The sequence below is a fragment of the Lindgomyces ingoldianus genome (assembly GCF_010093535.1).
Source record: "Lindgomyces ingoldianus strain ATCC 200398 unplaced genomic scaffold BDR25scaffold_1, whole genome shotgun sequence".
In the NCBI taxonomy this organism is placed as follows: Eukaryota; Fungi; Ascomycota; class Dothideomycetes; order Pleosporales; family Lindgomycetaceae; genus Lindgomyces; species Lindgomyces ingoldianus.
In genome coordinates this window covers 2,758,300-2,782,198 of record NW_022985162.1, presented here as the reverse complement: position 1 = coordinate 2,782,198, position 23,899 = coordinate 2,758,300, and the positions used below count along the sequence as shown (strand labels likewise).

The 23,899-nt window shown below is 51.7% G+C and overlaps 5 protein-coding genes across 5 annotated transcripts; 3 read left to right on the top strand and 2 right to left on the bottom strand.

The window, feature by feature from the left end:
* Nucleotides 1–9: 9 nt before the first annotated feature.
* On the bottom strand, nt 10–1,957 carry BDR25DRAFT_365397 (cytochrome P450; the record flags this gene model as incomplete). Its single annotated transcript, XM_033696888.1, is given in 4 exon segments — nt 10–538; nt 697–1,443; nt 1,491–1,554; nt 1,572–1,957. 4 exon segments carry the CDS (start codon nt 1,955–1,957, stop codon nt 11–13), a joined length of 1,725 nt encoding a protein of 574 aa, XP_033555097.1.
* A 1,325-nt stretch (nt 1,958–3,282) lies between these two features.
* Nucleotides 3,283–8,434, bottom strand: BDR25DRAFT_348517 (uncharacterized protein; the record flags this gene model as incomplete). The annotated part of the gene is made up of 28 exons (XM_033694426.1): nt 3,283–3,358; nt 3,392–3,630; nt 3,685–3,745; nt 3,795–3,829; nt 3,906–4,174; nt 4,207–4,283; nt 4,314–4,477; nt 4,535–4,927; nt 4,954–5,021; nt 5,064–5,409; nt 5,451–5,642; nt 5,672–5,711; nt 5,747–5,812; nt 5,866–5,962; nt 5,991–6,174; nt 6,199–6,318; nt 6,373–6,542; nt 6,573–6,702; nt 6,738–6,773; nt 6,833–7,100; nt 7,143–7,318; nt 7,342–7,572; nt 7,613–7,729; nt 7,782–7,994; nt 8,042–8,085; nt 8,131–8,215; nt 8,251–8,371; nt 8,424–8,434. The coding sequence occupies 28 exons, from the start codon at nt 8,432–8,434 to the stop codon at nt 3,283–3,285; spliced, it is 4,029 nt and encodes a 1,342-aa protein (XP_033555096.1).
* Nucleotides 8,435–10,875: 2,441 nt separating this feature from the next.
* Nucleotides 10,876–12,985, top strand: BDR25DRAFT_207142 (apses-domain-containing protein; the record flags this gene model as incomplete). The annotated part of the gene is made up of 4 exons (XM_033684518.1): nt 10,876–11,137; nt 11,188–11,376; nt 11,429–11,561; nt 11,614–12,985. The coding sequence occupies 4 exons, from the start codon at nt 10,876–10,878 to the stop codon at nt 12,983–12,985; spliced, it is 1,956 nt and encodes a 651-aa protein (XP_033555095.1).
* Nucleotides 12,986–16,473: 3,488 nt separating this feature from the next.
* On the top strand, nt 16,474–18,988 carry BDR25DRAFT_338874 (uncharacterized protein). The gene is made up of 4 exons (XM_033693318.1): nt 16,474–16,595; nt 16,692–16,902; nt 16,969–17,663; nt 17,715–18,988. Exons 1-4 carry the CDS (start codon nt 16,573–16,575, stop codon nt 18,727–18,729), a joined length of 1,944 nt encoding a protein of 647 aa, XP_033555094.1. The 5' UTR covers nt 16,474–16,572; the 3' UTR covers nt 18,730–18,988.
* On the top strand, nt 18,758–23,860 carry BDR25DRAFT_348513 (uncharacterized protein; the record flags this gene model as incomplete). The annotated part of the gene is made up of 37 exons (XM_033694425.1): nt 18,758–18,762; nt 18,804–19,023; nt 19,053–19,249; nt 19,287–19,369; nt 19,444–19,489; nt 19,546–19,587; nt 19,646–19,671; nt 19,723–19,818; nt 19,866–20,036; nt 20,095–20,125; nt 20,187–20,471; nt 20,551–20,586; nt 20,629–20,660; nt 20,688–20,715; nt 20,771–20,832; nt 20,915–21,058; nt 21,097–21,129; nt 21,167–21,325; nt 21,365–21,435; nt 21,476–21,485; nt 21,542–21,588; nt 21,648–21,692; nt 21,752–21,828; nt 21,861–21,993; nt 22,024–22,095; nt 22,162–22,189; nt 22,223–22,391; nt 22,426–22,546; nt 22,586–22,712; nt 22,782–22,953; nt 23,001–23,143; nt 23,191–23,238; nt 23,273–23,340; nt 23,387–23,438; nt 23,480–23,571; nt 23,643–23,695; nt 23,755–23,860. The coding sequence occupies 37 exons, from the start codon at nt 18,758–18,760 to the stop codon at nt 23,858–23,860; spliced, it is 3,330 nt and encodes a 1,109-aa protein (XP_033555093.1).
* Nucleotides 23,861–23,899: the final 39 nt, after the last annotated feature.

Sequence of the window (23,899 nt, the reverse complement as noted above, 5' to 3'; positions counted from 1 at the left end):
AGACCAGGCCCTATCTTCCCACGATCTTCAAGCACAAATCTCCGGGCTTCCGCATACTCAACGTTCCACCAAAAAGCCCCGAATCCCGGACTAGCGCTAACACCTCCTTTCTACAGACCTCCAGGTCCGCTACCTTCTTCCCTTTCGGATTAGACTCCGTACTCGGTTCCACACGACTACCTCTCAACACAGTAGCCAACACCGCCGTGAACTCAACCTGAGAAAACTTCATGCCCGGGCAGACTCTCGGGCCAAGAGACCACGCTTGGTAACCAAGAGGGGCAGGAAGTAGAACTTCGTCGTTCAGGTGTTCGTTTGCTTGGATCCAACGGCTAGGGGTGAAAGACTGTGGGGTAGGGAAGACGGAGGATGATGTGTGGGAGCCGTGGTAATTCAGGGAGATTTGAGTGTTGGGTGGTGGGATGATAATGGTTGGGGTTAAGGGGTCATTTGGGTTGGTGAGGTGGATTGGTGTATTAGGGTTGAGGATGCCGCGGGGAACTAGAGGCGCCGGGCCATAAAGGCGGAGGGTTTCGTACTGGATATCGTCAGCTTCTTCGTGGAGAGGCAGCCAGCATCTGGAAATGGCGGGTTGGGAAGGATCCCTGCCAGTTATATGGTAAATTTGGGGCGGGGTTTAGAGAATCAGAGGCTGAACAACCTCGAATAGTAACTGAACTGGTAGGTGCTGCTTACCATAACGGCCTGCACCCGCTTCAATTTTGGATACGCCTCCTCATATATCGGATAGTCCTCCTTTCCCAGCACTTGATCCACTTCCTCAGCAACCCACTCTTGAATCTCGGGATACACAGCCAAGAGGGAAATCGCGTAAGCCAACGTATTTGCGGTAGTATCATGTCCAGCAAAGTTGAAGATGAAGATATTGCCTTTGATCTCTTCATCCGTCAACCTCACAGTAGAGTTAACACCTTCGTCTTTGGATTGGTCAGAAGTTCGGATTAGTGTGCTGATCAGATTGGGTTTGGACAGGCCTTGGTCTTTCTCCATGGCATCCCGCTCATGGGCAATCATTTCATCCATATATTGCCCGAACTCTTTAATAGCAAGTCGGATATTCTGAAGTTTTTTCGGAAGCAGCGGAGCCAAGTCCCCCATCTGCGAGACAAGCAGGACCGTGACCAAGTTATGCAAGATTGTCATCAAAGACTCGCGGTGGGACATGCTATGGTTCTTAGCTGGCTTCCCCATACCTGCAGAAAAGTCGTGAGAGATGCCGAGGCCTGCAGCGGAAAGAACATGGAGCGCTACAGTTCGCGTGTCATCTGGCATATTGGAGACTTTGTTATCAGGAGACGAAAGCCAGGATGAGAGCATTGACCGTGCTTGTCGTAGGGATTCATCCCAAACGAGACCAGAAACACGTTCGTTGAAGCATGGAGCTGTGAGTTTGCGCTGGCGAGCCCACTCCTCGCCGTTGACCTAAATGATCAGCCACTTTACTAGAGAGAGGCACTTGTGGAGCTCACAGTATCTACGTTCCGGCCAAAGATATCCATAATTTCTGAATACTCGTCAACTCCAACATTCAATCTGAAACTTAGGCCAACTCGCTGTAAAGGTCCGGCTTTATAAACTCCTTTCTTCTCTGTAGCATATAAGCAAGTGCCACTGGATCTGCTGTGACTAGAACATTCCCTGAAGGAGTAGCAATGATGAAATTAAGTCCGAGCTCTTTATGAACCGTGTCGCCCGCTTTCCACGACCACTCGAAGTCCATGACTTTAATCCCAAGTGTCAAGAAATCAGGTAATTGCATTATAACTGGGCGGAAGAGGCCTGTTAGCACCTGGAAGGAGAGGCTGTAGGGATCTAGAGGTGCGCAAATAACACGGAGCCCGGTCTTTCGAGCATTGCGGTAGTTGACAGAAAGCTTGCGAAGTTGGGCGAACCAGAACAATACGGCAGCAAGGATTAGGATTTGGATGAAAGCCATCGTGTAATGGAGTGGTAGAGCGAAGCCTACGGGTGGGAGGTAATGTTAGATAAGTGAATTTGTGAGACAGGCTTTAGTTTTAGATATTGCCGCCAAGAAATAGGTTTTAAGAGGAAACCATGACTGGAGAAAACACGGAGCAGGAAACCCTCCAGGTTGCTACTATTAATTTTATAAAACAGCTTGGAAACCATATCATGATGGCGTCGAAGGTACATGCGGTGTGACAAAGATTTGACGAATTTAGCGTCAAAAGGAACTACGAGCCCAGCCCTCCGAACGTCGAAGGCTTCAGCCCACCCCAAGGAGAAGGAGTTTATCATGCCCCCCAATGCAGGCATCTTAACTCTTCCAATAAGTTGTACCTAGGGTACGAGGTTTGAAGTCTTGGGAAGTGAGACAGGAAATGTCTCTTAGAACAAGACATGATTGGTTGGTCCATTCGGCAAATTTCACGTGACCCACGAAGCCACCAGAATTCACGCTGGCTTAGTCAGGCGCCGTTGATTGCCGCCATGTAAAACCTATCCCGAGGATGCTCTCGGGTATTCGCATTTGCTTTGCACTGCATGTGTACGGGCTTTTTGTTGCAGTATGCAAGAATACAAGTCGTGCAGGATGCGGTCGACCAGGTGCATGCAGATGAATCCAACTTCCCATCGTTTAAAAGTGGTTATTTTGATGCATTTAATCGGCTGTGAGGTGTCAAAACTGTGACAAGTTCTCGATCAGTGCTCTTTGAGATATTGACAAATATCAAAATGAGCCTAAGAACGAAGCACGTCCTGATCTGAGATCTCAAAAGCCTAGGTCCGCAACTAATGCATTCTTCAATACCAGCGCAATTCACTCAACTATAAAGGCCCCTAGTTCATGCAACATTAATTCAACTTTCGCTCCGGGCCACCCTTTCCATCTTCGAACTTCCAGGTCAAACCATAACCTAGCCTTCTACTAACCTCCAAATCCATTCATCAACACGCCGTATCATCCTATGCATTATCGGTTTCACATGCTCCCGTACGTGGCTGCACGTTGCATCCGCAATTTGAGATCTAGTCGACCTTCAGTAGCAATAGTATATCCATTAGTAGCCCCACAGTGGAGAAAACGTGGGCAAACTAGAGCCGTGAGAGGATAAGAGTTGCAAGAGTGGATGGTGGTGCGTACGTGGCCATAAAGGTCAATTGAAAAGCTCTGGTATGTGGAAGGAGCCGTGGTTCATTCTTCTCAAATTATCATGAGCTTGGCGGCATCGTTCGATATCTGATAACTTGGGCAATTCCTTCTCGTAACACTTTGTCAGAAGCCTTGCGCGAGCTTCTTCAGCCATGTGAAGGGCCAGAATATTTCGCGCCAGCCACCTCCCCACTAAACTCCAATTCTGAGAAGCCGTAGACTCTCCCGACAATCTCTCATGGCGTTGGTGTCTACGTGGTGGGGTACCTTAAACCATGGTTGAGATTCCAAAGGTTAGCCTGCCAGCTGGCGGACAAAGCGTGCAAGGGCATGGTTTGGATCGGGGTGCGGTCTGGTGGCAGACACGAGACGTCAGATGCTTTTCCCATGGAAATTTTTGATCTGTAACCGGAGATCGCAGTTTTGAGCCTCGGAAGGGACACCCAGTCAAGTGCGTGAACTGATGTTCGAAAGCGAGTCGTGTCGATTGAGTTCTGATATTGATGTCAGGGATGGCCGAAATGAGCGAAATGGCACATGCAATTTACCCAACCGCCGCATGTTCGCTTCATCTTGCAAAAGGAGTTAGTTGAGGAAAGATGTTTCTCCCTCAATCAACAAGATAGGGAAAAGAAACCGGGAGGAAGTAGCATATTACTTCCCATAGTGGACAATAGCGCTTGGAAGAAGTGGCTAGATGCCCCTTCGTCCGAGCAATCAGATTTGAATAATGGGGATTGACAATTCTCTATCAATAAGCGCTGTGGACATTGTATCGCAGGAAACGGCGAAAGCAACAGCAACGAGCAAAATCGAGAACGAGATTCAAAGTCCTATACGTACGATACGAACTCCTACCGCATTTGCATTGCATCGTGGGTCGTAGTGATCCGTAGCTTTGGGCTTCCAAGATGTGAAAGTCGTCTGGGCGAATTGGCGGACAGGCAGAATGACTGCATGTGCATGGTACATCCCAACCTGCATTCATATATGCCGCCGAGGCATTGTATAGAACGCGTGTTCGAGAGGGGTAGCTGCCTGGAACGGATATATAGATCAGTACGTTGCACTATTATCCAGCTGGCACTGTGGCTCTTTCAGCCCTGAAGCAAAAAGCATGTTGTTTGAGACAGCCGACGTAATTTCGCTTCACGCCATCTGGCAAACTGCAGTGTACCCTGAAGAAACGGCGACGGACGCATGTGATGCAAGCAGGTATGTCGTGCTTAGCATGCGGGTAATAGCAACCGAATGTGCTGTGATGAGCGGCGCCCCTTCGATGCCTGGGAGGAATCTGAATCTGGCCAGGCAGGCTGCTGCGGGAAGGGCAGAGTCACGATGCTGCACAGGAGCGGCACTCGATAAGCGTCAGAGCTGCTTCAAAAAAAAAAAATGCACCGGCACGATTGCGGGGAAAGCAAGTTTGTCGAGCGAGCCCGGATTCAGAAAAAGCTCTGCGGCCCCCAAGAGCAGAAGGATGCAGAGAGGATGCTTGCGGCGTCGGGGCAGGACCTGCCGTGTATCGCAATCCATGCCTGCTGGGACACTTATATTGAGAGATCCCAGTCTATCCAGCAGAACGGGGTCAGAGGGCTCAAGAATAGAATAGCGGTGAGAGAAGATGGAGTGAGGACCTGCTGCGATGGTGTTGACAGAGTCTGACGGCAAAAACGGAGGAAACGTTTTAGGACAGACTCGGGCAAACGTGGAGAGCGGCCCTTCTCGTCCAGCTCCAGGTCCAGCTTCCAGCTGAACATTCTTGGAATTGTTGGGGACCAAGGTGAGGAGTGTCTGGACGAGAGGATACCGCAGCGCACGCTAGAAAACGGAGGAGCAGAGCATGAGGTGAGATGACAAGCGGCCGTGAAGCCAATCCGGTGAAGGCCTCAGCCATTCAAACCAGGGGCCAATCAACGGGAGAGCTGACCATCCCTCGAGCCTGTTTCGGACTGCAAGGAGAGGCCCGTGTCGCCTGCAAACGCCAGCCGTGGCTTCAAGACGACAACAAGCCCCCGATAACGGCTCTGCGTGAGTTTGACGTGGCCCGCGCTGATTGGCAGAGCAGCGCCTATCTGATCGATCCGCTGTGCGTGCCGTGCCCCCCATCCGAAGAGGTGCGGAGGCCTGGCGGCGGCGAGGAGGGCAGGCTGATGCTGCTCTGCTGCTGTTGTTGAAGTTGCCGCGACGTGTGGTGTGTCGATGTGTGCGACGGCGGCCAATATCGCGCACTGTTGCCCGCTGAAGTTCGTGCTGGGGCTGGGCAGGCGGCTTGGCTTGGTGGGGGGAGGGCCGTGCAAGGATACCTCTTCATCACGCGCATATGCAACGACGGGTGAATGCAGGAAGAACATGGCCAATCATCTACTCGATCCGTACCAGGCGTGGCCGTATTGCGGGACGGCCTCATAAATGCAGGAACGCTGGCGACAGATTGCAGCTGATCGCGGCCTGGAGCACGCTTGCTTCTGCGGGTTGAATCGCCATCAACGTTGAGCGTTTCTGGAAGCTGGACCTTCTTCATCTCCCCAACCTCACGCCTTGATTAGCGAGGATAGCCATTCGTAGCGTGTAACGGCTGTGTCGGGAGACTCAGACGAGAAAGGACGACACTGTCTAATCTCGGGCGCGGCGAGACACCCCCGCCGTCCTACGGATTCCGATTCTAGATTGCTCGTCCTGTGCTGTTGGACGGACAAGAGACACAGTCCCCACATTGTGGTCGGCCTCACGAGAACAATATCTCAAGGGAGTCGAAGCTGATCCAGGAGGTCGCTAATTTGATATCCCCCAACTCCCCCATATCTGAGAATAGACGGTGGTCGTGTGCTGAGTAGCCGTCGTGACCTACCTCGACACTGCTGGCTCGTGTCCAGTCCTAATCGGTCAATGGCCATATCAAATATTGTCGGTTTTAATATTGACTTTCCTATCTCGCCGTCGAGGGTGGTCAGCAAAGTTACATGTAGAGCCGGCGCGGGCCTCGCTCCACGATCCGCGCCTTCCACATCGCGCCGGATGCGCTGCACGTTTATTTCCACCTTTGCATTTCCTCAGCAAGGCACTTTGGCCCACGCGAGAGATGTGCAACTGGCCCTTACAGAGGGGACGACCTTCTGTTGGCCCTCAGCAACAGACTGCTGCACATGGTGCGACTGCGCGGGTCGGTTGAGGGCGCCACTGTCCTACAGCCTCATCCTCGGGTGCAGTCAAGGACCTTAGGCCTGTGCCTGTTTCACTGGGCCGCGAGAGCAAATGCCGGCCTCCCATGCTCGATGATGTGCTGCAGAGCCGATTGATGCCGGATGCTTTTCGATTGCTGTCCACCAGCTGCTGCCACCAAATGCCGTCAGTCGTCGCACAAGGTGGAGGAATGGCCATTGTCCGACGGCCAGGGCTTCCACCATGTCTCACTTTGCGCCGGCGCTGACAAGAGGACATTCAGGGAAGAGTGATTCGTTAGCTACGAGGAATGAACAATGGTGCGCGGCTAGCAGGATCGAATCACGGGCACTGCGAACGGCAAGTTTGGCGCCTGAGGCGACTAGCTGGCTGAGATGGGATGCCATCTGTCAAAGGATGGCTGGCATGCTTTTCTTCCCACAGTTGGGGCTGTCATGGGCAAGGTTCGCATTGAAACCTTGGGAGGGGTGGCAGGTGTCAATGCTGCCCCGTGCTAGAAAACCCGTGATAGGAAACTTCAACACCACCCTGGATCTGGGCAACTCTTCGCTCCCGCCTCTTCGCAACAAGGACTTGTTGGCGATAAAGACGCCTCAGCGGATTGCGCCGTATTGCAATGAATGTTTCAGCTGGCCAGAACGAACGGCTTTGTGTCTCCGCGACACGCCCCACCCATGGTGCTGGGACATTGATCACGGCCCCGTCGTCCTGAGGCCGCGAGGAATTGCACGGTTCTGAATATTGAGTTCGAGGTGGAGATGTGTGTGAGTGTGAGGGCGGGTGGCTTGAGGGGGCCGAAAAGCGTTAGCATCGGCCAGCACATCACTCACACCGCAACAGCTCTGGGCCTATCACCGCCTCCAGCGTCCCACGTCCAACACCAAGCAAGTGGTACAGTCGGCACGTTTGGTCAAGGGAACTCCCCGTGAAGGGAGGCCCAGCAACGTCGAGTGGAGACAGCGCTCGATTCGCAGCCGTGAACTTTCTCATCATTTGCTCGCGCTAACATGACATGATCGTCGCACTCTCTCGAGTCTCCACGTTGCACCAGCCTCCCTGTTGACGATGATTCCGGCAATGTCGCTTCCTTGGGGAGTCTCGACGGCCAGCGGATCTATTGAGCGTGCTGGCCGCCTGGTGTTGGTGGAGACGAGGGGATGGCGAGCAAGAGACGGGCGTGACGGACTCGCCTCAGCCTGGGAATTGTAGACGTCGTCCCCAAGTTGTCGGATTGCGAGAACAGCCAGCCAACCAGACTCAAGAGGTCTGAATAATGCCCAGACTTGAGCCCTGCACGGCCGGCCGTCCGTCCATCCCGTTCGCCTTTGGGAATATCCCTGCGCAAGGAGTGGTGTCGTCGTTGGATTGCGGATGGCGGGCATTTAGCCTGAGTGCAATGTCGCTATTCACGGTCTATGCCCCGGCCACGTCTGTTCTCTTTTCTTCTTGTCGGCCAACCTGATACTGGAGCATCTGTAGCCCGTTTTGAAAGCGGAAAAGAGGAGGGCAAGTCAGCGCAGCAGAGCACGCGGCAGTTCTGCACACGTTTCAGGACAGGAAGTGGCTTGCCATGCCTCCCGACGGTGCTTTTTTCGACAATTGAGTTTTGCGCCAGCTTTGACTCGCAGCAGCAGTGCAAATCATCGCGTTTGCCGGCCCACTTACCGTAGGCAGAGGGCTATGAAAATGCTTTTGCTTCCAGCCCAGTAGCAAAACAGTTCAGACAGGGAGGATGCCGAAGAGGGTGCTCATCCAGCAACAAGCGCTTGCTCAGTGCTCATCCGGCCTCCGTTCCATTACAGCTTAATAAGGACGAGGTGTTTCTGGCCCAGAAAACGGTTCACTCGCCGCCCGCGTATTCTGCTTTGCACGATGAATATCTCCGGCCGCCATCACTGGCTGCCGCCATTCAGCCGTCTTCTCCCTATCGGGACCCCGGCCAACGCCAGAGCCAGCGCGGCCACAGTGGTGTTGTAAAAAAAGTAGACGCCCGCTAAACTTGGGTGCCAACAAATCCTTGCCGTGATATGATTCTCCAATTGACCTCGCCGCGGACTTTGATATCGACGAGGACGAGGACGCAAAAATAGCATTCCTCACCCCTCACCCCTCTCTCATCTCTCCTGATCACCACCACCACTACTACTCCTGGCGTCTATTGATGGCACAGGAGCAAACGGCGCTGCAGTGCTCTCGTGCTGGCGGCCGTGGCCAGTCGTCAGGTGGCTGGTGCGCGTTGCCGGTGGTGGTCGTGTGGAGTCGCAGGCTCGCTTGCGTGCATGGCGGACGCTGTCGAGCGCTTCCCTGTCTCCTCCCACCCCATGTCTCTATCCCATGTCCCCATGTCTGCGGCATCGACGGTGGATCAGCCCAGTCAGCATCTGAGCAGCGTCCGTCCACCTGGCCAGGCTGTCTGTGCTTGCCAGCGCGAAACGGCCTTTGCCCTTTCACGGGACTCTGGAGCGCGCTGTCCGGCCCACCCCCCAGCACCCCCATCCCACATGTTCTGCTAGCCCGAATTGATTTTAGATTGTGCTGCTCCGGGCGGCGAGTCGTGGGCGTGCGTTGCAAAGCTCCCAGTCCCCAGAGATCTCCACCACCCGTCTTTTAGGTACAGTGACGCCTGCGCCCTCCACGCACTCGTCTTTGGTCTCTGGCATACTGGCATCGTGCTCTGCAGCGGCCTCATCTCGCTGCTGGCTTCGCGTCCGCCGCACGTCTGCGAACTCGCGCCGTCCCGCCCACGCAGACGCTCCCTCAGCAGCGCTGCCATCCTGCCATTCCGCCAGCGCCGTTCCCAGACGACCAAGAGAGCCACACCGGACGGACTGCCCTGCGGTGTGTGCGTGCCTCGCCTGTCTCGGTCAGCCTTCTTAGCCTGCGGCCTGCCTGCTCTCTGCGCTGCAGAGAATCCTGCACTGCAGCATCGCCGACGAGAACGACTTTGTCCTTCTCCCTCCGCAAAACACCACGCAAACATCGCAGCATTGCTCCCGCGCGCAGAGGCTCCGCGTCCGCTCGTTGTCGTCTCAGTCCAGCGTCAGTCCTTCCTTTCGTTGCTTTTCTGCCGTCCAGTGTCTTGCCGGGCCTCGCCCTAGCATTTCCCGTGCTCGCCTATCTCTCTCTGGCTGGTTGGTTCTCGGCGCTAGCATCACCGTCACATCCCAACCACCTCCACCTCTAAACCTCCGCCTCCTCACCGCAGCCTGCGAAAAAGCCTCTCTCTGGCTCTGCATTGTCTCTCTTCTCTATAGACGGCGGTGGTGCGTGTGACTGTCAATGCCATTGTGCCTCTATGTCTCTTTGCTAACCTTGACGCACAGTGTTCTTGCTTCCGCCATATCTACTGGTCGGCCCGCAGCTGCTTCCGAGCGCAACGACTACGACGTGACAACCTGATCCGGCTTCGACGACGACCTCGCTGGAAACATCTCCGGCCAGCCTAGCTCATGAGATAGGATATTGCACTGTCACCCCGCCCTCCAGCTTATTCTTCCCGGCCGGCTGTCGTCATTTTCTGTCTTTGTGTGTTTTGAATCGAGCGTCCAAAAGCATTTCCGCTATCCTTTCTAGGATTTACGACTGCGACGACGTAACGACGTGCTTTGTGTCCGTTTAGCATTGATTGCAGCGTTTGGTTTCTCAGTACGCAGCCTCAGACGCGGACCTCGCATTCCTTCCGCTCCTGCCAGAAATCGCACAGTGTTTCACCAAACATCCAAACATCCGTACCACTGCGAGACCTCTGCCAAGTCAAAACGCGAAAATCTTCAGTCCGAGAAGTCGCAGATTATTATCGCACGCTCGGGATCGCTGCGACTCTGAATTGCCGCGAGCCTGTTTGCCCACGTGTTTGGCCGCCTGCCGCTGTGCCCGACCGACGACAGCCCTCAATAGCAAACAACCGACCGACTTGCGGTGAGAGTTTCTTCGTCTCCACCTCCGCTTGATCCCCGGGCCAGTATCAAACTATATCAGCGTCCAGCTATCGTCTCTCCGGCTACGTGCGCAGATTCTGCAACCTACTGTTGTAGACCGTTGTCCGCCCGTTTCCACCCTTGAGCTGTCTCGGTTATCTGGTGAATTGACTCGAGAGACTTCCCCACGCGGACTTTCTCGGTTTCCCAATATTGCGGCGACCTTCTAGCCGACTTCTCGTTAACACCGTAAAGCTGGAGCTCCCATCGATCTCGTCGGTCCACTCCCGAGGCCCAGTCGACACCTGGTACAACTCCCATTACGCCCCAAGACCCGCAGTGTCCAGCGAGCGATTGCCTGCTTTGCCTCAGATACAAGCGCAAGCCAGTGGCTCCTCCACTTCTTCTTCGCCTCGGGGTGGTTCATTGAGCTCGGGCTCTGTGGTAAACAGCAGCGGCAGCTCCAATACTTCTTATTCGTCCTCCGTCAACGGACAGGCAGGCTACAAGACTCCCTCGCCAGAGCAGACTCCGCAATCCCTCAACCGTGACGGGCAGCCTTTGAATGTGCAATCGCAGCAGCAAGGCTCTCCGTACGGCGCACAGCAAAGCTACGGGTATACCCCAGAGGGCTACAACAGCATGAACCAGATGCAATCGTATGCCGACGTGCATCAACCACACATGTCTGCTGCAACTGCTCATGCGCCTGTCTCGGCCGCTCCCTCAAGTCTGTCGCACTATTCATATCCACCACAACCTTCAATTCTGCAGCCAGGCCCACAATACGCATCCGCTCCAGCTGGATATCCTCCATATGGCTACCCAAATGGTGTTCCATCCCAGCTCCCCGCGTCATCCTCCATGAGCAATGCCTTGGTGCCTCAGGCCATTCAGCTTCCCGGTGAGTCTTCCATTTGGTTCCTTTAACCGAAATTGGCTAATTGTTCGCAGCAATGACCTCCGGTGCGCCGACATCATCACTTTCTGGCTCACAAAGCTACCCGCAGCATCAATTCGATCACACAGGACAGATCGCACCTCCTGGGATGAAACCCAGGGTCACCGCAACACTGTGGGAAGATGAGGGTAGTTTGTGCTTTCAGGTTGAAGCTAAAGGAGTATGTGTTGCTCGACGTGAAGGTAGAACCATTCTTGTCAATACACTTCACACCATTGGCTGACAATCGGCTAGACAATCACATGATTAATGGCACCAAGCTTCTGAATGTGGCTGGCATGACACGAGGGCGTAGAGATGGCATTCTTAAGAGCGAGAAGACTAGGCACGTGGTCAAGATCGGCCCGATGCATTTGAAGGGCGTTTGGTACGTTGTATTGCACTAAGCTTAATTCTGTCTTATTTCTAATTCCATACAGGATTCCATTCGATCGCGCATTGGAGTTTGCAAACAAGGAGAAGATTACAGAGCAACTATATCCTCTCTTTGTGCATGACATTGGGGCTTTGCTCTACCACCCTTCAAATCAAACAAGGGCAAGTGTAGGAGGCGCCGCGATGGCCGCGGTAGAACGCAACCGTAGACCTGACCCCATGCAGACCCAAAGATATCTGACTGGGCCCACTACGTCGCAGCCCCCGTCGCTGCACCATCACCATTCGATGAGCAATCCCATTGGAGCGGCGATGTCACAACCGCCACACGCCATCCAGCCACACCCCTCGGCGGGCCGTCCTGGCCTCGATCGGGCGCATACGTTCCCCACTCCTCCCACCAGTGCTTCAAGTCTCATGGGCATGGGTTACCAGGGCAGCTCTTCCGAGTGGAGCAGTTCTAATGTGCAGAATATCCAAGGCAGCCAACCGCTGTCTATTGATACTGGTCTGAGCAACACGCGCTCCGTTCCGACCACTCCAGCGAGCACACCCCCAGGCCAAGTCCAGCCCGGTATGGCCTATCCGACTGCTCAGAGCTATGACAACTCAAGGCCGATGTATTCCGCGCCACCTTCTCAGCCTTCGCAGTACAATACTCAGTCACAGCAGATGATGGGTTATCGTCCACCTGTACAAGATGGCCCTTATCCCAAGACTGAGATGGCACCACCTGCGCGAACCACAGATCAGGGAGACGTGAAGCCTTCGGAAGGTATGCTTGCTCAGAATAACGAGCAGGTGAGCCATGCAGCAGGCGAAGATGAGGGTGATCACGACAACGAGAACGAGTATACGCACACGAACGCCCCTTACAACGCGAATCGTGGCTCATACGCATATGCCTCCAGCACGGCGCCTGGTCCCATCCACGGCGACCATCCGCATCTGTCCCCGGAGATGACGGGATCTCCGCACCAGAATGGTTCAGGCCGTGCAACTCCCCGTACAACAACCACCGGACAGACTCAATGGAATTCGGGTTATCCAACTCCACAGCGCCAAACAGGACCATCCAGCAATCTCTATAGTGTTATGAGCGACACTAGGGGTAGTGCCACGAACGGTAACCCCCCTCCAGAGAGTTACCAACCACCAGGTGCTGTCGCTCAATACCCCAGCCAAGCATATGCTACCCCCAATGGTGTCTCCGTGAACCCTAAACGAGCCCGAGACGATGAAGATGATCAAGATCCATACGCTCGCTCTAACAGTGCCGCAGGGGACGATATTGATGGCCTCAAAAGACGCAAGACTGTTGAAGGCGGGGCTGGTGGTGGTGCAGCGTACTCTCGGGATCCCAACCATGGAATTCAACGAACACGATCTACAATTACGCAGCGTGCCCGGAGGTAGCCGGATTGAATCTGCTTATCTGCTTGGGCGGCGGCTTTCAGCCTATCTCGAAGTTTGCAATAGACGGCGGGGTTTCCTATGAGGTCCGGTGACTTTGCGCGCATTCAGCAGGCGTTCTTTTAGTGTCACTGCTTGTTTGCCGCCAGCACACGAGCCCCTCCAGCAAACACCACCCGCTTATCCTATTTTCCTGTTTTCCTCCGAAGCGAGGATCTAAACCTGAACGACTGAACCACCAATCAACAAGAACTACATTCTCTCACCATTACGGACTTTTCTTTGTGTCAAATTTCCCTTTCATTTCCTGTGTTTTCTCCAACTTTCTCCATATTGGGGGCATTTTACGACTTTTAACGACTGTTTCATTCTTCTGGAACCTCGACGTTCCCGCGGCCACACCATTGGATCTTTTCTTTTAACTTACGATATACGACTCCCTGCATGCAGCATAAAGCATATGCAACACTCCTGTTTAGCTATATTGCTTAATGTGTTGCGGGTGACGATTCTGTACCTTCTACAAACCGACTTTATTTCTTTGTTACGGCCTGGAACGGGAATGCAGAATGCTGATTGAAGGGCCGCCCTGCCACTCCTCACTACCTCACTCCCACACCCACCTCGGTAGAAGGACAATATTGATAATTCCTGATATACTCGAATTCTGAGGCAGCGCGGCCGACGATAAAGGAACGACACGACATGGTGGAGATTTGACGACATTTTGCAAACAACGCACGTGGCGGCTGAAAAATCTCATTCTCTCATTATCCCGCACTCCGGTGTCCTAGCACGCGCTTTTGACGAAGACCTAAGTTCAAACGACGTGAAGGATCCCTTTTTCGAAATCTACGATGATGAATGTTTGCTAGTTGGAAATAGTGTATGCTCGTGGAACACGCCCTTATTACTTAAAACCTTATCCTTCTTTTTATCTTCTATTGGAGGGGACCTGGGCGGGTTGGTTGGGGTTTGGAATACACAATCAGCAGCCTTGAGTCTCACGACATTTTTTATTCCACGGATGAGAACTTTGTTAAAGATGAGGCGGTGGTGACGGGCCTTTTATGAATGATAATGAGGAATCAAAAGCTGTTCTTTCTACTTGATATGACTCTTTGCGAGACGGTCCATGGATATGTCACGCCGTGTTGAAGGCCTGCCACGTGGGCCTGAATAGTCGCACCTGTTAGCTCTCCACTGCTCCATCTCAACGCAACAGTTATTTATTCTAGAATCTATACGGACACCTCTCAGATTGCTCTTAACGCCCTAATCGCTTCTCTATACCAACCGGACAGCACGAGAACCTCCTGGCCAACGACTACAAACCTCACTGCCACAACTTACCAGTGAAAGACGTAAGGTATGACTACAGGGACTATTACCGTGTCTTGGTATTCCGAACGCTACTTATCGGAAACGAAGACGGTGCATTCTCAAACAACTCTGCCCCCCATTTTACCCTTCGCAACCTTTTAGAATTCTCTGCTTATGTTGCTGGGGTCTAATATATAGTCCTTAATCTTGCTTTTCTAGAGACCTATAACCTGAGATTTTTAACTAGAGCACGGCGCACTTTTAATCAAATTGTACTACCCGTTCAGATCACGTGAGCCGTATCAGTTACGATACATACATCTACGTCTCATCCTCCCTGCCATACGAACGTACACAAAACCTCACCCGTACAAGCATCAAAATTGCCTAATCGTACAGTAATATGCCTCGTTGGAAGCGTTGGCCATTTCCTCATCGAGTAACATCGCCCCTTTCCCCCTGGGCAACTCCACGGCCGCCAGACGATCAAATTTGACGGCTTCGCTGAGAAGCTTCGATCAGAGGGGAGATTTCCCTGTGTAAGCTGTGGTTTCTAGTCCACAATCAAGCGAGAATTATCCGAATTTCTCTACTCTGTTGCCATCACAAGGCCCTGTTGGACCATGTCCTGCATGCGCACGCTACGGGATCGTTTGAGTATCATTTCCACAAGTTTAGCCTTCTGATTCGAGGCTGGCCAGGAGTATACTAGACTTGCAATATCAGTGTTACCATACCTGACGCCAGAGAGAATGGCAGCTTCGCGAAGTTGCCTAGAATGAAAGCGATGGTATATCGGGTTGACATCCATCTGAACGATAGGATGGTGAGCAACGATTCTGTACCGCGATGGCGAGCACATGATTGTGGTGGTAGAATTGGAACAATCCCCTCTCTGAATTCCAACAGACACTGAAAAGCAGCAATATCGCTGCGCTTACTGGCGATGAGCAACGGCAAATCCATTCAATGCAAAAAGTACCTCGGTACTAGTACGACGCTTAGGCATGTAGGTGCTACGTATATCTCCGACAGGCCACTTGCCACAGCAACTACTAGGATAGGATTCGTCGCCTCAACATTTTCGTATAAATATCTCCACTCTAGTGGGGGTTGGACCAGATGTACGAATATCTCTACCTTTAATCCATGGCTAGCAAGCGCGTGGACAGTGTATTCCTAGACTTCGTGCTTCAGCGCTGCATCCCTGAAAGTCGTGAGGCGCTCGTCAGGAGCATTTGCGACTTGTCGCAAACTACGAACAAGGTGACTATCACTCGAAGGAGATGTTTGCAGGCTATGCGCAGCAGATGCCGCATAATAGAGCATAGAGCCATTATTCTGTTTCCATAACTCCACGATGTCAGGCCTTTTAGTCTGGTGCGAGGAAGACAGAAGATTAGCTCGTCTGCAAAAAAATCTACTCACAGTCATTCTGTGGTTTCATAACAGCTAGTAGAGGGAAGGGTATTACAGTTTACGCGACGGGGTGAGAATGTCCTTGAAGATGTATTCTTGACAAAGTAGCGTGAAGTCTCACACAATAGCCAGAGAAAGGTCTAGTAATGGCATGATCTAACAGCCAGTCCCCGGCGTACGACATTCTAAGGCAGAAATCTCGAGGGGCTTTTCGGATACTAGTTTTTGAGTTGAGAGGGGGCAAGGCAGGAGCTTTAGTGTGGCGTGTTTCCAGAAGCGGCAAAGGGCTCCTTCATTTAAATGAAACTTCGAGAACGAGATGTAGATAGTCCAGTTGAGGAGTTGAAATAGGGGACTGGGATGAGTGATTGAGTTGGCAAATATCTCAGCAGCCGAGATACGTGATTCCACCGCTAGGCCCCGACTTTGGTTCCATTTGCGGCACAGGCGCCGCACCTCCATGGGTGTTGGACGTGGATAGAAATGAGTTTGAGACAAGAATTGCACCTAGGTTATGTGGAGGCAGGCCTGCTAACAAGAAGACGCGAAAACTACTCCCTAGAATCAAGACGATCGATGCTGAATGAAGGGCGAAGAATGGAGTGAGGTAATCCAGGAAGAAGACAGGGAGCGTACGTAAGCGGACCAGCCACTGTGGCACGCACCTGCCCCTCGGGCAGCATGAGTTCCTTGGCAGCCCCACGTATCGTCATCGGGGGTAAGCAAAGCAAGGACCTGCAACGCCAAAACGCGCACAACGAAGAGGCTGAGCCAGGCAGAGATCGAGCGCCCGCTATATCTGTTCGACCCGAGACACGCACCTTCTCCACACACCTTTTCCTCCAACCATGAACATCATCAAGATTCAGAGGTAGGCCGCCCGTCCGTCCCCTGGTGGTTCCATGCATCTCCCCCGGGTTCCACGGTACATAGCATAACAGCGCAGCTAACAATGGCCTGCACACAGAAAGTATCCGCAGTTCCAGCAGTCGGAGATCTTTAGCCTGCAGGATGCCTTCCGCAAGCTGGACGTCGACGACAAGGGCTACCTCGACGAGGCCACGGTCATCAAGTCGACGCAGCAGACGGAGCACCAGCCGTACGACGTCGTACGCCAGGCCCTGAAGGAGGTCGAATTGGACAGCTCGCGGCGCGTCGAGCTAGAAGACTATGTTGATGTGCGTATTCTGCCCGATCGGCGCACTTTTTTCTTAAGACGCACATAACTGACGGCTGTCGGCCAGCTCATCTCCAAGCTCCGCGAGTCCTCGCCCGCCCAGCAGCGTATGAACACGGGGCCGACTCGTCCGCGGGGCGGCACAGGCAGCGCGCCCTCCACCCCTGGCCACGCCCACAAGACCAGCCATGGCGGCGGCAGGATCCAGGTCCAGGGCTCCTCGGCCAACGTCACCCACACCATCAACGAGGACGAGCGCACCGAGTTCACGCGCCACATCAATGCCGTGCTTGCCGGTGATCCCGATATTGGCGACCGGCTGCCCTTCCCGACCGACACATTCGAGATGTTCGACGAGTGCAAGGACGGCCTGGTGCTCGCCAAGTTGATCAACGACAGCGTCCCGGACACGATTGATGAGCGCGTGCTGAACAGGGTCGGCAGGAAGATCAAGACGCTGAATGCCTTCCACATGACGGAGAACAACAACATCGTCATCGAGTCTGCAAAGGGTATCGGATGCTCCGTGGTGAACATTGGCAGCGGAGATATCATTGAAGTGCGCGAGCATCTGATTCTTGGTCTGATTTGGCAGATCATCCGACGGGGTCTGCTGGGTAAGATCGACATTAAGCTTCATCCCGAGTTGTATCGGCTGTTGGAGGAGGATGAGACTCTCGAACAGTTTTTGCGCCTTCCTCCCGAGCAGATCTTGCTCAGGTGGTTCAACTACCATTTAAAGAATGCCAAGTGGCACAGGACGTAAGGACACCCGCCTTCCAGCAAATGGGTGCGACATGCTAACTAGAATAGCGTCACCAACTTCTCCACTGACGTCAAAGATGGCGAGAACTACACTGTCCTCCTCAACCAGCTCGCCCCAGATATCTGCTCCCGTGCCCCTCTCCAAACCCGCGATCTCCTCCAACGTGCGGAGCAAGTCCTCCAGAACGCCGACAGCCTGGATTGCCGCAAGTTCTTGACTCCTACTTCCCTCGTAGCCGGAAACCCCAAGCTCAACCTCGCCTTCGTCGCCAATCTCTTTAACACTCACCCCGGCCTTGATCCCATCACCGAGGAAGAGAAGGCCGACATTGACGATTTTGATGCGGAGGGCGAACGCGAAGCCCGCGTCTTCACCCTATGGCTCAACTCCTTAGATGTCCAGCCCGTCGTGCAATCCTTCTTCGAAGATCTAAAGGACGGCACAGTCCTCCTACAAGCCTACGATAAAGTCATACCCGGCAGTGTCCAATGGCGCCACGTCAATAAACCTCGCCCAGGAGCCGAACTAATGCGCTTCAAGGCCCTCGAAAACACGAACTACTGCGTCGAACTCGGAAAAGCGAACTCGTTTTCCCTACCCGGCATGCAAGGCGCAGACATTACCGATGGTCAGCGAACTCTCACTCTCGGCCTCGTCTGGCAACTCATGCGAAAAGACATCGTATCTACTTTGCGCGGCCTCGCACAACGCCTAGGCAAGCGCGAAATCAACGACCAGGATATGATCAAATGGGCTAATGATATGGCGCGTAAGGGCGGGAAAGGTTCGCAGATCCGGTCCTTCAAGGACTCGAACCTCTCCTCGGCGGTGTTTTTATTAGATGTTCTGGCCGGCATGAAGAGCAGCTATGTGGATTATGATCTTGTGGCGCAAGGCAGAAATGAGGAAGAATGCTATTTGAATGCGAAGTTGGCGATTAGTATTGCGAGAAAAATGGGCGCGACGATTTGGCTTGTGCCGGAGGATATTGTGGCGGTGCAGAGTAGGCTGATAACGACGTTTATTGGGAGCTTGATGGCGACTTATGAGAGGATGGGCTAAGTAGGTGGGATTTGAAGGGGCTGGCTGCATGAGGTGAATTTAGGTCCGAGGATAGACAGTGGGTGATCCATGAGGAGGAGTAGAGTGCTGGTGTTCATTCTAACTCTCCTGTGTGATGTGCAGAAATCGTATGGATACAAGGATGGAAAAAAGACGGCGGCCCTTGGTGACGCTTTGGCTCGTTTTGATATTCTTTCTACTTATATTCTAGTCCTCATTTTACCAGATCAGGTCCAGATTCAACCGATTTTTCTTATCGCCGCCCTGTTCTGTTTGTCCGTGCAGTGGCATTCTGTCATGTACACATGTGCTGAGATTGAAAGCTACAGGAGCGGGCAGCTATGACACCAGCAGATTTTAGAAAGATTCCGCATGAGAACTTGCAGAACTTAGAAGTTCCAAGAGCAGAATATCACATGCAATTCCTCCCGGCAAACCCTCCAGGACCTAACCCCCCTTGCCTTTTACTTCCTCGCTTTCTTCCTCCACCCAACTCTCAGATTAAACAGACCTGCAATAAGTCTGTACGCGTTCCACACCATGGTGCCCGCTAAAAGTCGAGGTAATCAGCTACATAAGTCTCTGGTTTCTTTTTCCATCCATATAACTCGCAACTTGAACAGTTTTGAAATTAAGCTCTGTCGATTTTCCACTCATGGATTCCTCTATAATAGCAACAGCTGAAGAAATATAGGGTTCCGCATCTGGGTCTAGATGATGAAGGGGTAAACACCACGTTGGACGACATTATTGGGATGAAGTAATAAAAACAAGGCAGAGTATAACGATAGTGAGCGTTTCTCTGAGAGAGGGTAGGGGCAAAATGAAACCCTCAATAGCGTCGAGTTATGATCCACTGTAAGAATATGAGAAAGGAGGTGCGTGTGGAATTTTGCTTCTGGATGTAGAGAAACAGGGTGAAAAAATCGCAAAAGAGGCTTCGTGGGGAGAAGAAATAAAGCTACGACTGTATGATTGCACAAAGGACGGAAGTGGAACTCGGAGAATTTGAGTACATGGATTTAGATCGCGATCGCGACTACCTAAATCTACCATCCAGATCCAGGCGCTCAACTGCATGTAGTTCTGGTTCCATTCTTTTGCGGAAACCATATGTCTTCTTCCGGGAACTTTAGTCACATGTCTGTCCGCTCCAACTTCTCTCCTAAGACAGATACCTGCATTTGCACTATTTTTTACGATTTATTGCTGGTTTTACGAGCATAAATTAGACCCTCGCTTCATAAAGCACCTTCAGTGGATATATGTGGAAGGAAAAAAAGACATCCCAGAAATCTGCGGTGATGGTTTCCGCTAAAAGAACGGGAACTAAGCCGATGGAGTGCTACTATTTGATCTGTATAGCTGCTTATCAAACGCCTTCGAGGGGATATATGTAGAAGGGGGCAATACAATCATGGTGGTTATAATAAATGATGAGTGCTGGGTCTGGACAGGAGGTTGTGTGTTGGAGGTTGGAGGACTAAAACCGTGCAAGGAGTGGCTCATGTTAGGCGTGATGGTTTCGAGAAAAAAGCTAGAAAATATGATAGAATTGGTAAACGGAGTGGAGTCGGGAGTGAAATTGATTGCGGAGCGATTTTCACGCCTGGCAGAGAGAGTGGATCGAATAACAATCACGTGCTTTCAGGCTTCCTACCCAGGTATATAAATACCGCTTTGCCTCGCCTTGTGGGGCCTGATTATTTTCGCTCCCTCCTTGCTCGGTGGATTAAAATCGAGTGGCCTCTACTTCATGGGAGATGTAGCATAAAACATTAGAAGTTCTCACTTGTGTTGTGCGCTCTGTGGTGCTTGAAGAACTGGTCAGGTAAGCAAGAGATGGTGTCTGGATTGGTGACGTTTGGCGGATTGAATGTTAGATTGAATGTTAGGTAGTGCGAGAGTAGAGGGGGTGCTGTCAGCACAGCGTGAATAATTAAAAGATGAAAAGGTAGATGGCAAGGCTGTGGGCTATGGGGCTTGGTGTGTAGAGTGGGGTATGGGTTTCTTGAGAGCTTTCATGATGTGATGAATGTAGTGAGATGGTTGAAGAGAAGAAAGTGATACGATGCCTAGGTAAAGGCTGCGCGGAGTTGAAGGGTGTTTGAGCTGTTGAAAAATAGGCGAATGAGGCTATAGTGTGTGTTGCATGCTGTTGGAATGGCAGGGGAAATAAAGTAAGGGTTTGGTGACAGTCTTCGTGAATTTGTGAGTATACGATCACTGAATGTTCATACTCCTTCCAGCTTACCCCTAATCACTTCAAGTCTACGACTTGATTATGAATATCTGCTCACCAAGCCTACGGATCGATCTAAAATGGATCGTCGAGGAATTTGTATGTTCGTTCTGCGTGGACGAGAGTCTTTATGAAAATGATTGAAGTTTTTGGCTATGGTCTCTATAGCAGAGATCTGAGAGACTCTACTGGTAGTTATGATACTTAGATATCGGGCACTCAGCGCACCTGAAGGAGGGCTAGCGTGGACGAACGAATCGTTGCTGGTGAAAATGAATGATGTTGGTACTATGCTCTCTCCGTTCGGGTGTGTCGAAAAAAACTTCGTGGGTATCAATCATCCTCTTCCCAACTGTTCCGTTTCCGCAGAATGCCTGCTCTGATTGCACGTAGATAAACACCCCCCTCTACTTCCTAACTCTCACAACTTAGCTGCCGCATCAGGAAAAGAAAAGATGGTCATAGTCCTGCCGGGTTCTTAAAATCTCGGCAAGGATTGAATAGACTGCTTCAAGTCAGCTTGATATGTATCTTAATTAAAGTGAAGCATAATGAGGTATGAATTCTGAGTTTTCGTGCCGAAGGCAAATCTTGCGCTTTTATGTAGATTTTTACTTGTGAATGCAGTTGATTTCTAAGTGTGTGTGGCGGTGGTACCCAAATAGGCGTAGGGTAGTCGGCCCTACCCCTGTCGTCTGACATAAAATTCGAAATTAATATTGTGGCGTTACAACCAAACAATATAAGGTACAGTGAATTCCATTATTTTGCAACCGTGAGTGTGTCCACTTTCTTTCAACTCTCTCACCAAATGCCCTACTGCAAGACACAATGGCTCTCGAAACCATGGGCAGCACGTAGGATATCATCATTGTAAGATCCCCTCTAGTTTTCATGCCTGCGTTCTAAACGCCATATTCAAGGTTGGTAGCTCTCTAGCTAGCCTAATGCACGCGATTGTCCTCGCCTCACTGGGCCACAACGTCTACGTCCTTGGAAAGTCCCACCGCAGGTCCTTTAAAGTCAAGCAGCTAGCCCTGGAACTGGTGTAGATGTCAGGAAATTCATCGAGCAGTGCAAAGCGCAAAGACTCTTACGCAACAATCTTGAAAGCAGCGGAGATTGTGCGTGAGCAGGTATAAATCTTTAATTAGTTTCCGCTGAGTCAACCGTCATTTCATACAATGTAGTGTATCCTGTATAGAACGTTTCAAGGATGTGTTGATGGAGAAAGATAAGGAGGGATCACAGCAATCTATGAAACCAATAAACGGATGACAAGCGTAGATGTGTCTGGGGAGAAAGTCAAGGTAGAATACGTCGACATACTCACCGATCAAACTACATCCTGGAGGCAGAAATGGTTATCGCTGCCAATGGCGTCCACTTTACCATCCGGAAGTTGTTGTGTTCAGACATTGTTCCCTAACATGCGGGATACGTTATGTGGAGAGAGTCGCATCAGAAAACAAGGTCCAGGAGGCTACTAGGAAAAATTCTACAAACGAGTCAAATTTGTGCAGGGTTTATCGATCGATGTACATTGGGTTGGCCTCTATCTTTGCTGGAAAAGCTGTTGAAGAGCTGGAAGAAGTCTAGGCTAAGGCTCTAGAGCGTGGAATCACTTTTGACACCAACTTTCACGGATATGTTCGAAAACAGGCAGGATCCGTTCTTTTCAGGAATTATACCTTGCATATCGGCAAGGATTTTTTGCTTGGTGGAAAGTTATTGCTTGTCGGTGATGCCTTCGCACTCTTCCGGCCTCGCCCGGCTGCCAGCACTAATCAAGCTGCTAGGCAGACTTGAGGGCTAGAAAAAGTATTTGTGAGTGAAATCAGCTTGGAGGAATGGGGGAGGCACTTGATTGACTACGCGGAGAAACTCGCAGAGAGGAGTGTGTCTCTTGGGGAGTATTGTTTTACGGGAGTTGTGCCGCCATTGTTGCGAGGGCAGATTCTGACAATAAATAAGACTCCCCAGTGATAGGTTTAGGGATCCGGACTGCCTGTGGAGACTCATGTGGGAGGAACCCGATCCACTACTTAGCTGCTGCCTTTTTGGCTCTTACTTTAGTATCTCGGATCGCACGTAACGGCAACGGTTTGATCCGGACTGAAAACGACACACATTTGACCCATTTGTTTCAATGGCTGGCTTTCATCCTTTTCCGTTAACACTCAATGCAACCAAACTACCTCTTGAACCTGTGAATATAGAGTATGGAATACAACGGGAGCAATCGGAACGTGCGTGCGGGTGTGGGCGTCAGGCAGTACCTCGTCCGCTGCGCAATTTTAGTGACCTCGATGAGGCATTTATGCGCTGGTCCGGAATTACTGGCGTTAATCCCTGTTGTTAGTACCGTAGTTTGTAGTAGGCACCAGCACGGGATCATGATTGGCACGCAGTTAGTTGGTTACGAAGAGCACTGTTCCTTTTTCATTTTATCGAGTAATTTGGAGATGTGGGCTTAGCGGAGACTATCTGGGAGAATACACTTCATAGTCTGTTCAGGACAGCATCCAAAAGGTATTGTACGTCAAGGATATGGCGGGTATATAAGTTTGAGATCAAAGACATACATTGAAGAGAGTAAAGTTGAATGTTTGATCGAGGGCTGACTACTCTTCGCGAATTTTCACTGGATGTGCCCATTGAAAATGTTTAGCCAAAGTTGCGAGGTGAAATCGGAGTCTCAACGACTACAGCCTTATGCATCAAGTTATGAGGCATGATCCTTGCTGTTTGCCTCGACGACGGTGGGCAAATCGAACGGAAAGTGGGGTTAATTGTCCCACAGCATCTCTCGTGATGGTTCCGAAAGGGCGTTTAGCTCTGCTACTCCTGTTCCGCTACTCCGGTTCCGCTACTCCGATACTTCCTTGAGCTGAGATGAAAGATTTAGTTGCCTCGATGTTGTTCTCT

Bases quoted from the DNA above. Each gene is read 5' to 3' on its own strand.
- BDR25DRAFT_338874 (XM_033693318.1), top strand. From the start codon at position 16,573: ATGAACATCATCAAGATTCAGAG. The intron at 16,903-16,968 runs GTGCGTATTCTG...GCTGTCGGCCAG, and splicing joins AGCTAGAAGACTATGTTGAT to CTCATCTCCAAGCTCCGCGA. The intron at 17,664-17,714 runs GTAAGGACACCC...TAACTAGAATAG, and splicing joins AATGCCAAGTGGCACAGGAC to CGTCACCAACTTCTCCACTG.